The 14,094-nt window shown below is 42.5% G+C and overlaps 1 protein-coding gene across 6 annotated transcripts in view; it reads right to left on the bottom strand.

The window, feature by feature from the left end:
• The window catches only part of acss2 (acyl-CoA synthetase short chain family member 2), a 115,639-nt gene that overhangs the window by 13,073 nt on the left and 88,472 nt on the right, over window positions 1–14,094 (bottom strand). For all 6 annotated transcript variants that reach the window (XM_070896212.1, XM_070896211.1, XM_070896207.1 and 3 more), the window contains 5 exons: window positions 8,164–8,334; window positions 7,538–7,671; window positions 6,519–6,651; window positions 5,813–5,869; window positions 4,953–5,033 (listed from right to left, as the gene is read on the bottom strand). In XM_070896212.1, the coding sequence (XP_070752313.1) occupies window positions 4,953–5,033; window positions 5,813–5,869; window positions 6,519–6,651; window positions 7,538–7,671; window positions 8,164–8,334 (576 nt within the window). The remainder of the gene's footprint in view (window positions 1–4,952; window positions 5,034–5,812; window positions 5,870–6,518; window positions 6,652–7,537; window positions 7,672–8,163; window positions 8,335–14,094) is intronic.

Genomic DNA, 14,094 nt, shown 5'->3' with positions numbered 1-14,094 from the left:
TCTAACCCGTCAGAATCTTATACGTTTCTATGAGATCCCCTCTCATCCTTCTAAACTCCAGTGAATAAAGGCCCAGTCGATCCAGTGAGTCCTGCCATCCCGGGAATCAGTCTGGTGAACCTTCGCTGCACTCTCTCAATAGCAAGAACATCCTTCCTCAGATTAGACGACCAAAACTGAACACAATATTCCAGGTGAGGCCTCACTAAGGCCCTGTACAACTGCAGTAAGACCTCCCTGCTCCTATACTCAAATCCCCTAGCTATGAAGGCCAACATATCATTTGCCTTCTTCACCGCCTGCTGTACCTACATGCCAACTTTCAATGAATAATGAACCATGACACCCAGGTCTTGTTGCACCTCCCTTTTTCCTAATCTGCTGCCATTCAGATAATATTCTGCCTTCATGTTTTTGCCCCCAAAGTGGATAACCTCACATTTATCCACATTATACTGCATCTGCCATACATTTGCCCACTCACCTAACCTGTCCAAGTCACCCTGCAGCCTCTTAGCGTCCTCCTCACAGCTCACACCGCCACCCAGTTTAGTGTCATCTGCAAACTTGGAGATATTACACTAAATTCCTTCATCTAAATCGTTAATGTATATTGTAAAGAGCTGGGGTCCCAGCACTGAGCCCTGCGGCACTCCACTGTCTGCCATTCTGAAAAGGACCCGTTTATCCTGACTCTGCTTCCTGTCTGCCAACCAGTCCTCTATCCACGTCAGTACATTACCCCCAACACCATGCGCTTTGATTTTGCACAACAATCTCTTGTGCGGGACCTTGTCAAAAGCCTTTTGAAAATCCAAATACACCACATCCACTGGTTCTCCCTTGTCCAATCTTAGTTACATCCTCAAAAAATTCCAGAAGATTTGTCAAGCATGATTTCGCTTTCATAAATCCATGCTGACTTGGACCGATCTTCACTGCTTTCCAAATGCGCTGCTTTTTCATCCTTAATGATTGATTCCAACACTTTCCCCACTACTGATGTCAGGCTAACTGGTCTATAATTACCCGTTTTCTCTCTCCCTCCTTTTTTAAAAAGTGGTGTTACATTAACTACCCTCCAGTCCATAGGGACTGATCCAGAGTCGATAGACTGTTGGAAAATGATCACCAATGCATCCACTATTTCTAGGGCCACTTCCTTAAGTACTCTGGAATGCAGACTATCAGGCCCCAGGGATTTATCGGCCTTCAATCCCATCAATTTCTCTAACACAATTTCCCGCCTAATAAGAATATCCTTCAGTTCCTCCTTCTCACGAGACCCACTGTCCCCTAGTACATTCGGAAGATTATTTGTGTCTTCCTTCGTGAAGACAGATCCGAAGTATTTGTTCAATTGGTCTGCCATTTCTTTGTTCCCCATTATAAATTCATCTGAATCAGACTGCAAGGAACCTACGTTTGTCTTCACTAATCTTTTTGTCTTCACATATTTATAGAAGCTTTTGCAGTCAGTTTTTATGTTCCCTGCAAGCTTCCTCTCATACTCTATTTTCCCCCTCTTAATTAAACCCTTAGTCCTCCTCTGTTTAATTCTAAATTTCTCCCAATCTTCAGGTTTATTGCTTTTTCTAGCCAATTTATATGTCTCTTCCTTGGTTTTAATACTATCCTTAACTTCCCTGGTTTATATTTATAGAAGCTTTTGCAGTCAGTTTTTATGTTCCCTGCAAGCTTCCTCTCAGACTCTTAATCTTAATAAAGAATTCTACCATATTATGGTCACTCTTCCCCAAAGTGCTTCGCACAAGATTGCTAATTAGTCCCTTCTCATTACACATCACCCAGTCTAGAATGGCCTGCTCTCTAGTTGGTTCCTCGACATATTGGTCTGGAAAACCATCCCCAATACACTCCAGGAAATCCTCCTCCACCGCAGTGCTATCAGTTTGGTTAGCCCAATCAATATGTCGATTAAATTCGCCCATGATAACTGCTGTACCTTTATTGCACGCATCCCTTTATTTCTTGTTTGATGCTGTCCCCAACCTCACTACTACTGTTTGGTGGTCTGTACACAACTCCCACTAGCATTTTCTGCCCTTTGGTATTCCGCAGCTCCACCCATACAGATTCCACATCATCCAGGCTAATGTCCCTCCTTACTATTGCATTAATTTCCTCTTTAACCAGCAACGCCACCCCACCTCCTTTTCCTCTCTGCCTATCCTTCCTAAATGTTGAATCACCCTGGAGCCATGTCTCCGTGATACCAATGACATCGTATCTGTTAATGGCTATCTGCGCAGTTAATTCGTCCACCTTATTCCGAATACTCCTCGCAGTGAGGCACATTGAAGCCCTTCAGGCTTTTTAAACACACTTTGCCCGTTTAGAATTTTGCTGTAATGTGGCCCTTTTTGTTTTTTGCCTTGGGTTTCTCTGCCCTCTACTTTTACTATTCTCCTTTCTATCTTTTGCTTCTGCCTCCATTTTATTTCCCTCTGTCTCCCTGCATAGGTTCCCATGCCCCTGCCATGTTAGTTTAACCCCTCCCCAACAGCACTAGCAAACACTCCCCCCTAGGACATTGGTCCCGGTGCTGCCCAGGTGCAGACCGTCTGGTTTGTACTGGTCCCATCTCCCCCAGAACCGGTTCCAATGTCCCAGGAATTTGAATCCCTCCCTTCTGCACCATTCCTCAAGCCACTTATTCATCTGAGCTATCCTGAGATTCCTACTCTGACTAGCACGTGGCACTGGTAGCAATCCTGAGATTACTACTTTTGAGGTCCTACTTTTTAAATTTAGCTCCTAGCTCCCTAAATTCGTCTTGTAGGACCTCATCCCGTTTTTTACCTATATCGTTGGTACCTATATGCACCACGACAACTGGCTGTTCACCCTCCCTTTTCAGAATGTCCTGCACCCGCTCGAGACATCCCTGACCCTTGCACCAGGGAGGCAGCATACCATCCTGGAGTCTCGGTTGCGGCCGCAGAAATGCCTATCTATTCCCCTTACAATCGAATCCCCTATCACTATCGCTCTCCCACCCTCCTGTGCAGCAGAGCCACCCACAGTGCCATGAACTTGGCTGCTGCTGCTCCCCCCTGATGAGTCATCCCCCTCAACAGTACCCAAAGTGGTGTATCTGTTTTGCAGGGGGATGACCGCAGGGGACCCCTGCATTACCTTCCTTGCACTGCTCTTCCTGTTGGTCACCCATTTACTATCTGGCTGTGTATCCTTTACCTGCGGTAAGGCCAACTTGCTAAACGTGCTATTCATGTCATTCTCAGCATCGTGGGTGCTCCAGAGTTCATCCACCCGCAGCTCCAGTGCCGCAATGCGGTCCATCAGGAGCTGGAGGCAGTTACACTTCCCGCACACGTAGTCGTCAGGGACACCAGAGGCGTCCCTGACTTCCCACATAGTACAGGAGGAGCATAACACGTGTCCGAGCTGTCCTGCCATGACTTAACCCTTAGATAAAACTTAATTTAAGGTTACTTACTGATAAAGAAAAGAAAAAAGAAAAGTTACTTACCAATCACCAGCCAATCACTTACCTTCTTGGCTGTGACGTCACCTTTCGATTTCTTTCTACTTTTTTTCTGCCTTCTCTCCCCGCTGCAGCTGCACCAGTAGGCCTTTACAGGCCTCTCCAATTGCTGCCTCCTCTCCTCTGCCACTGGGCCTTTATAGGCCTCACCAACGCCCCGAACTCCCGCCTCTCCTCTGCCGCTGGGCCATTATTGGCCTCACCAACGCCCCGAACTCCCGCCTCTCCTCTGCCGCTGGGCCTTTATAGGCCTCACCAACGCCCCGAACTCCTGCCTCTCCTCTGCCGCTGGGCCTTTATAGGCCTCACCAACGCCCCGAACTCCTGCCTCGCCAACTATATCGCTGTTCCTTCATCCTCGCTGGGTCAAAATTCTGGAATTCCCTCCCTAACAGCAGTGTGGGCGTACCTTCACCACAAAGACTGTTCAGGGTTTTGGTTCACCACCACCTTCTCAAGGGCAGTTAGGGATGGGCAATAAATACTGGTCCAGAACAATTTTTTTTTAATAAATTAATTTGAGGTCTCTGCTGCACTGCAATTTATGCGATTTGTATTGTACTTTTTAATACCATTTTTAAAGTGCCGCAGTACATTTTTGGAACAAATATAATTGGTCTTATAAAACTGCAAGCTAACACTGCACATAGACATTGCAAAACAGCATCATTACATTACAGGTTTCATACCTACAGAATGTAATGTGCTGCTGACAGATCTGAGTTATACTGCTGGTTATGCATCATATTCTGCCCAACAACAAAGAATCTGAGCACATGGATGCAAGCATGCAGGTCTTCTGCTGACAAGCCAATCTTTAATATTAGGAAAAAGAGGGCAGAGTGCACGAGGACTATTCTAATATGACAAATGTAGTTCAAAAAGTACTAAGCCAATCCAATGACCATCCATTCACACTGAGGGGGGAGTTAAACTACACCTAGTGTGAAACAAAAGTGATGTGACATTGCCTATTAGAGGTGGTCTCACTTTGCTTGGCTTCAACCAACTGCCAACTTGACTCCCAACTTGTATTAAAACAGAAAATGCTAGAAATCTCAGCGGGTCAGGCAGCATCTGTGGAGAGAAAAACAGAGTTAACGTTTCAGATCGATGGGTCATCCGTTAACTCTGTTTTTCTCTCCACAGATGCTACCTGACCCGCTGAGATTTCCTGCATTTTCTGTTTTTATTTCAGATTTCAGCATCCGTAGTATTTTGCTTGTATTATTGAGCCCCGATGTGCATCAACTTGAAAGTAATACAACAGGTTATAACTGAGCAAGCCATCACACACCATACTTAGTGGATCAGGCTTTTGTCTCTATGAAGTAACTTCAATGTATTTCAATGCAGTTTCTAATACCTAATGCAATAATTTTAAGTATCAAAACAATACAAGACGACATTCAGTGTTTCATACCAAATAACCCTCGGCCTCTCCTTCCAGTTCTTCTCCACTTTCATTGAGAATGGCAGGAACAACACCAAAAAAGGGAAAAGTCTGAAAACAAAGTGACTATCTGCATTATTAGAGCTTACAATTTACTTATAAGATCTAAAATTATAGTAAATGTTATAATGGAACTCCTCCATGAGTTAATTATTTATAGGCCATTTAAAATACGCCAAGAATTGGGACTTTAGGTTTTGCACCAGGGACCAAACCTCAAGTTGGGATGATGGTAGTAGTACCACCATTGTCCTGAATATCCATGCTGGAGAAGGAAAATTGTTTGCGTGTTCTGGAAGTGCACATATCGATGTTGGGCAAGACAGGATCAGACTCCTGCTGTGGTGCCCCACAGCATTGAATGGCCTGCCAAGATTATTTCAAGGTTCACACACAAATAAAACATCACTTGGGCGAAATACTGGCAGGCAACCTTCGTCATCAGACCCTAAACAAGAAGTCAATGCTTTCAAGAGAGACCTGGAGGATCACCGGACATGGAAGTGAAGAAAATGGGAGGAGAAAAGAAAGAAAAAAGGGCTCAAAGGGATATCTTCGTTAAAAAAAAAATGGAAAAAACATTGACTGGTAGAAGTTTGGAATCATTAAGGTTTAGTTAAAAGCTGGTGAAACATTATTAAGCCTTGAAGTCATAAGTTGGTGTTCACAAACACTGTCTCAACAATGCCTTATGCTTCAAACGTGAAGTGGTGCGGAAAGAACAGAATATGAAATGCCGCAATTATAAGATTGCTGAATGCAAATTGATTATACGCAAATGTAACAAAGAAATGTTTTATGTCTGGGCTGATAAATAACATTTTACTTACTGCTGACCCTGGCTTCAGGGGGATGGCAGCTGGCAGAGGAGTCATCATGTGACCACCCTGCAAACAACAGAGAAAGATATAATCTATATTGCTGGCAAACAGCCGACTATCAAGGCTGAAGAGAACAAACACAAAAATAAAGTAAAATTGTTTAAAAGGTCAAAACCATGGAAGCAGTAACATGCCATCCTGAGAATGAAATACCAGGTTTTTTTATATATATATACACACACATTTTTTTTTTTAAATTGCTAAGCTTAGCTGGCCCAATGTAATGTTCCTTTAATCCAAAGTTTCAAATCAGAATATACAGCTCAATCCAAATAATTAAATTACCAGAATTTCCATAGTGGCGCAAAATGATAAAGTGTGAGCAAATAGCTTGAAACAAACAGAATGTTTTTTCTAGAAGCTGACAAAAAAAAATCTCTACCACTATGTTGAAATTCAATATGCAGCTGGTCAAAGGCAGTGTCAATATTCACCAGGAAATTTAAAACATGACTTGAAAGCCTCAATTTTGTCCAATGTGACCGCGCTAACACAGCATATGGAAACAAAGGGCCAACATTCAACATTAGGTTCATTTACCAGATCATTCAATTAGAATTTATAATGCGCAATAATGTGTTACTTAAAACTTTCTCTTAAAGCATCAGTTTTGAGATTTTAAAGTTGCACATGTAAAGCTTAAAAAAAAACTTACAGTCTCAGTCTGCCAAAAGGTATCCATAATTGGACATCTCCTGTTACCCACTACATTATAGTACCAAAGCCAGGCCTCTGGGTTTATTGGTTCGCCCACTGTACCAAGGATTTTCAAAGACTCCCTACTAAACCTATATGGGACAAAATCCAAAAATCAAACTTCACAACTTCAAAGTAAAGCCAAAAATCTAAGCTTAATGCATTCCCAGCAGCATACATCTGATTATCCCTCACAAATATTTTGCTCCCAATAATATTGTCAAACCAAAGATGGAATGTGTGGATTATAAACCTAAAAACAATAATGAAAGGATTTCATTATCTTCAACTACACATAAACCAGTAGACTCACTACAGTACAGATTTAAAAACACTAAACATTACATAACTGCTCAACTTAGACATATCAACAACTATTAACCAGTACAAAAGCAAAATACTGCAGATGCTGGAATCTGAAATAAAAACAGAAAATGCTGGAAAGGCAGCATCTGTGGAGAGAAACAGAGTTAACGTTTCAGGTCGATGACCCTTCGTCAGAACTATTAACCAGTGTTGTATATGTTAATTGTTCAAAACCATCACTTACTATATTCAGAGATTTTCTCAATTTCTGGTTACAAGTTTCAGTAACATACAAAAGCTGATAAACTGGAAATGAGAAAGATCACTGTCGATCAAGCCTGCTCCTTCTAGCGCCCATATAGAATCCTTTCCATCCATTTAATTTCCTGAGGTAAAAATACTCCCTGATCCCCAAAGATAATTAAGGACAACTTCATTCATCACATCTCCATTATTCAAACCTGGACTGATGCCATCCACAGATAACTTCCACCCGACACACATCATCATTTTCAGACTGCACCATTTGATAATTTCAATTCTCCCCGCCACCCCCCGAGCCCTTTACATTCTTGTTCCTGTAAAGGTGAGAGGAATGGACAAGCAACTAAAGAAAATAGTATCTATTAAAACTGATTAGAGACAGTAATTATTGTTTTCAAAACATCTCACCTTTTAACTGGCTCTTCTCCATATTTCATTAGCAATCGAATAGCCGTGGGTGCAGTGTAAAAGGTTGTCACTTTGTATTTGTCAATAATCTCCCAGAATCGACTAACGCATGGGTAAGTCGGCAGACCTTCAAACTGGAAATTAATTTTTCGAAAAATTACAGATGAAAAGGATAAAACAAAGTTAACTATATCTCAGTTCAATATGCTTATGAAATCTATGTATAATTTTAATCTTTGCTCCAACAGTTGCTTCTATCTGTTTAATAACACGGGTTTCTATTCAAAGGGTTGCCACCACTGATCCTGATTGCAACAAAGTTGAATTTTCTGATGCTGGACCAGTTTGACAGCAATCAAAAATAGTAGTGTTAAAGATCTCTCCCTCAGATTCAGGCAATGCATGTTAGTATGTAAAATAAACAACAACGATCGGTGCAGTAAGGGAAAGTCAGGTGAGTGGTGGTTGTTGTTCATTGGTTGTCACCATTTTCTTTCAGATCTTACCCATTGGTTCGAGTACTTTACCTATGGTACATGAGCATGAGTATAATACATGAGCAATTCTTCCTTAGAAACTTCTCTGCTCAATTGATCTGTAGATAATATCGATACTCTAATACTAACCATAACACTGGTAGCACCATTGGCCAGTGGTCCATAAGCAAGATACGAGTGGCCTGTAATCCAACCTATATCAGCTGTACACCAATACACATCATCGGGTTTGTAGTCAAACACATATTTAAAGGTTGTCGCAGTATAAAGAAGATACCCTCCAACTGTGTGCTGCACACCCTTTAAGAAAACAAACAGATTTGATTATAAACTTAAGAGTTGTTGTTAAATAAACCAGTGTACAGGAAAAAGTTCTGTTTCTAGAATGCATAGCTAATGGGGGCTAAATTGCCCTCCACCCCAAACAGAGTGGATAATTTGAACTAAGTGATAGTTCTCCGCCCGAATCCTTGGGACGGACAATCGAGCAAAATTGCCCTCTTTTTCTTTTTCAATGTGTTGGGGCGGTGTTTCGGGCGGCTGCGGAGCAGAAGTGGGTCGGGAGCAGGATGGAAGGCTGACGTGTCACAACATCCCTCCCCTTCACTTTAGTGGCACCCACTGGGCCAGCGATCCGGCACCCAAGGAGGGATGCCAGGCTGCCTGTTGGTGGCCCGACCAAACCTGCGGCCGCCATTGTCGAGCCGTATTCAGTAAGCCGACAATTAAAATAAGATGGCGACCACAGCGGTGCGTCCACCCCTCTAAGGGCAAAGCACCGCCCAGCCACTAGCAGGTTCCCACCGGGAAAAGCTGCTGAGGGCACTGAGCGGTGGCAGCTCCACTCCCGCGGGGCGGAAAGGGATCGGCGCGTGCCCGACGGGGCGGGAACACAGGCGGGATGAAAACCCGCATCTACCGCCCCGAACCGGGGGCAATTTCGGATGGGTCGGCCAATCCACCTGCCCCAGTCGAAAAGACCTTACCGCCGCATGGACCTTAAGGAGGGGGGCAATTTCAGCCCCAAGTTAACTATATCTCAGTTCAATATGCTTATGAAATCTATGTATAGTTTTAATCTTTACTCAGACATAATATTGATATTTGCATGCATCAAAAAAGCATTAATGAATCAATTCTTAGAAATAATGGGAACTAGTTGTTGGAAATTGATAAAACCAGGCCAAGGCCCATTTTCTAAATGGCAAGAAGCTAGGAACTAAAATGACTTACATTTATATAGCACCTTTCATGACCACCGGACATCTCAAAGCGTTTTATAGCCAATGAAGTACTCTTGTGTAATGTAGGAAAAGTGCCAGCAAATTTGTGCACAGCAAACTCCCACAAACAGCAATGTGATAATGATCAGATAAACTGTTTTTGTTACGTTGATTGAGGGATAAATATTGGCCAGGACACCGGGGATAACTCCCCTGCTCCTCTTCTAAATAATGCCATTGGATCTTTTCCGTCCACCCGAGGGGGCAGACGGGGCCTCGGTGTAACGTCTCATCCGAAAGACGGTACCTCCGACAGTGCAGCACTCCCTCAGCACTGAATTGGAGTGTCAGCATAGATTTTTGCGCTCAAGTCCCTGGAGTGGGACTTAAACCCACAAGCTTCTGACTCAGAGGCGACTGTGCTACCCCCACTGAGCTACAGCTGACACTGTTGTTCAAATACTTGTATTTTTTAAAAAAATCAAAGATTTGGATTAGTCTAAATTTTACAAATATTTTCTTCAGAGTGTATTTCTTAAACAGTTCAATAAACTGCAAAGCAATATCCTTGCCTTCCCCAGTGAGCTCAGACATCACCTTGGATGTAATCAAAATTTAATTGAGATGCAACGAACAGCCATTAGCACATGTCTCAGCCTTAAAAGACCTCTGAGCACAGAGCTGTCAATCATGCTAGATCAAAGATACAACAGAACATCTTGAACACAGAACCACTTGATGAGCCACAGGTCACACCCCGCCAAGCCCTAGCAATGCTTAGATGAAGTACAATTGGATTAGCCCGAGGATGAGCTATGTGCATCCTGACTGATTTGCAAATCAAAGGACGATATAGCTTGTTTCCATGATTCCACCATGTGGAAATAAGTATAGCTACTTTCCTAGTTGGAAACTTGTATATGTTGAATCCTTTAAAAAGGTAGGAGAAGCTCTCTCATGCACTTAACATGTCATATGGGCCTGAAATCTCGTGAGATATGTCAGCAACTCTAGACAGTGTTCATGTATTTGCTTTAATTCAAGTTCTCAGAACAAAGACAATTAAAGTAATTCTGGAAGCAGCCAACAGTTTCATTTCTAATTTAGCAATACCTGCCTAGCTACAAATTCACCTGAAAGGGTTAAATGCAGAGATTTGGGGGTAATTAAACCCCTACAAACAGATGGGCTTAGTTCAGCTGCGATGTGAAAATGTTAAAAATCTCAAACCCGAACCCAACCCGCCTCAAATCCGCCCCCTTCCAGTTTTGATGGAGGCGGTACAGGAGGCGGGTTGGTCATTTAAATATTATAATAAGGCTGCGTGCCTCAAATGTAATCTCCATTTTGATTTTAACCCTGACTGGCCTTTGGAAAGCCGGCAGCTAAGGGAGGCAAGAACTGTTGGATCCAACAGCTAAGTGTCTTTCCAGTTACCCACTAGATCCAGCTTACCTGCTCCCACCCTCCTCCCTACCCCACCCCCCGGTCTTTCTGAGCACTTCCTCCCTGCTCCCTGACTACAGCCTCCGACCTCCTGCAGTGGGTCCTGATTTCCCCCATCGCTGAACAATGTAGGTCTAATTTTAAGGTTATGCCCCACCAAATGAAATAGTTTTTCTCTATCTACCCCATCATATCCTTTAAACACCTCAATTAGATCACACCTTAACCGTCTATATTTGCAGGAATACAAACTGTTCTCATAATTTAACATTCTATTTTTACCTGGTAGTGTGTAATGAGACAGGATTAATAAAAATCTCCTAGTAAAGGATCCTCGAGGAATGAATGATCATAACATGGTTGAATTTCAAATTCAGTTTGAGGGTGAGAAAGTTGGATCTCAAACGTGTCCTAAGTTTAAATAAAGGAGACGACAGAGGTATAAAGGCAGAGTTGACTAAAGTGGACTGGGAAAATATATTAAAGTGTGGGATGACTGATGAGCAGTGGCAGACATTTAAGGAGATATTTTATAACTCAATAAAAATATATCCCAATGAGAAGGAAAGTCGGAGAGAAGGGAAACCCATCCGTGGCTAACTAAGGAAATAAGGGATGGTATCAAATTGAAAACAAGGACATACAATGTGGCCAAGACTAGTGGGAGGCCAGAGGATTGAGAAACTTTTAAAAGCTAGCAAAGAACGACTAAAATAATAACAAAAAGAGGGAAGATAGATTACGAAAGTAAACTAGCATGAAATATAAAAACAAATAGTAAGAGTTTCTACAGGTACATAAAAAGGAAAAGAGTGGCTGAAGTAAATGTTGGTCTCCTAAAGGATGAGAGTTGGGAATTAATAATGGGGAACAGGGAAATGGCAGAGACATTGAACAAATATTTTGTATCAGTCTTCACGGTAGAAGACACTAAAAACATCCCAATAGTGGATAAAAATAGGGGCTATAAGGAGGGAGGAACTAAATAAAATCACCATCACTAAAGTAGTAGTACTCGGTAAAATAATGGGACTAAAGGCGGACAAGTCCCCTGGATCTGATGGCTTGCATCTTAGGGTCCTAAAAGAAATGGATGCATTGGTTGTAATCAACCAAACTTCCCTGGGTTCTGGGAAGGTCCCAGCGGATTGGAAAACTGCAAATGTAACACCCCTATTTAAAAAAGGAGACGGACAGAAAGCAGGAAACTATAGACCAGTTAGCCTAATATCTGTCGTTGGGAAAATGCTGGAGTCCATTATTAAGGAAACAGTAGCAGGACATTTGGAAAAGCATAATTCAATCAAGCAGAGTCAGCATAGTTTTATGAAAGGGAACTTGTGTTTGACAAATTCACTGGAGTTCTTTGAGCATGTAACGAGCAGGGTGGATAAGGGGGAACCAGTGGATGTGGTGTATTTGGATTTCCAGAAGGCATTCGATAAGGTACCACATAAAAGGTTACTGCATAAGATAAAAGTTCATGGAGTGGGGGGTAATTTATTAGCATGGATAGAGGATTGGCTAACTAACAGAAAACAGAGAGTCGGGATAAACGGGTCATTTTCCGGTTGGCAAACAGTAACTAGTGGGGTGCTGCAGGGATCGGTGCTGGGGCCTCAACGATTTACAATCTATATTAATGACTTGGATGAAGGGACCGAGTGTAATGTAGCCAAGTTTGCTGATGATACAAAGATGGGTGGGAATGCAAATTGTGAGGAAGACACAAAAAATCTGCAAAGGGATATAGACAGGTTAAGTGAGTGGGCAAAAATGTGGCAGATGGAGTATAATGTGGGAAAATGTGAGGTTATTCACTTTGGCAGAAAAAAATAAAAAAGCAAATTATAATTTAAATAGAGAAAAAATTCAAAGTGTTGAAGTACAGAGGGACCTGGGGGTCCTTGTGCATGAAACACAAAAAGTTAGTATGCAGGTACAGCAAGTAATCAGGAAGACAAATTGAATGTTGGCCTTTATTGTAAGGGGGATAAAGTATAAAAGCAGAGAAGTCCTGCTACAACTGTACAGGGTATTGGTGAGGCCACACCTAGCGTACTGTGTACAGTTTTAGTCTCCCATATTTAAGGAAGGATACACTTGAATTGGAGGCTGTTCAGAAAAGGTTCACTAGGTTGATTCTGGAGATGAGGAGGTTGACTTCTGAAGATAGGTTGAATAGGTTGGGCCTATACTCAGTGAAGTTCAGAAGAATGAGGTGATCTTATTGAAACATGGATAATGAGGGGGCATAGCCTTAGAATAAGGGGTCGCCCATTTAAAACTGAGATGAGGAGGAATTTCTTCTCAGAGGGTTGTAAATCTATGGAATTCTCTGCCCCAGAGAGCTGTGGAGGCTGGGTCATTGAATATATTTAAGGCAGAGATAAACAGATTTTTGAGCGATAAGGGAATAAAGGGTTATGGGGAGCAGGCAGGGATGGGGAGCTGAATCCATCAGATCAGCCATGATCTTATTAGCTGTCGGAGCAGGCTCGAGGGGCCAAATAGCCTACTCCTGGCTCCTATTTCTTATGTTCTTATGTCCACTAGTTTTTAGTCATTCAAGTACATAGGCCCTTAAATTGCTCAGCTCCTCCACAGCTCCCCATTTCCTAGCTTCTCACCATTTAGAAAATACACTGATCCATCTTTCATAGGTTGAAAGTGGGCAGGGAAGAGGGGAAACAGAAATGAAATAGGTTATTGCTGTCTGGGAGAGTTTAGGTTAAAAGAAAGAAAGAAAAATGTGGCAATGTGGTGGTGGTTAATGGGCGCAAACATCATGGGATGATGCAAACGAACTCTCAAAATCAGAAAATATGGAGTGCACCAGTCAACAACCTCCAGAACGGAGAAGTGCAGGGCACATAAAACGATATGGTATCAGCAAAAGTTCTACCAGGACTATTATGCAAGCTGGCAGAGTGAAGAGTTGGCCTTATAGGATGCTCGTAAATACAAAACAAACAAACTTATGTTTATATAGTACAGTTCACGTCCTCAGTACATCCCAAAGGAGTTCAGAGCCATTGCATTGCCTTTGAAGTATGTTCACGGTTAAGTAGGCAAGCACGACATCCAATTTGGATAGAGCAAGGTTCCACAAACAGCACCGAGATAAATAACCAGTTATTCTGTTCTGGTGATGCTGGTTGAGGGAAAAATGATGGCAAAGGACATTCCATAATCCAACAATCTCAAAAGGGGAGACATGCTTGCAGGGAGTACATGATGAAAAATTGTGGGTGTACAACCTGTCATTTTACATAAGAACATAAGAAATAAGAACAGGAGTAGGCCATACGGCCCCTCGAGTCGGCTCCGCCATTCAATATCATGGCTGATCTGATCACGGACTTAGCTCCACTTCCCCGCCCGCTCCTCT

Source organism: Pristiophorus japonicus, chromosome 12 (genome assembly GCF_044704955.1).
Source record: "Pristiophorus japonicus isolate sPriJap1 chromosome 12, sPriJap1.hap1, whole genome shotgun sequence".
Classification (NCBI taxonomy): Eukaryota; Metazoa; Chordata; class Chondrichthyes; family Pristiophoridae; genus Pristiophorus; species Pristiophorus japonicus.
Note: the sequence above shows the minus strand (reverse complement) of the source record. Positions and strands in the feature narration are given on the sequence as shown.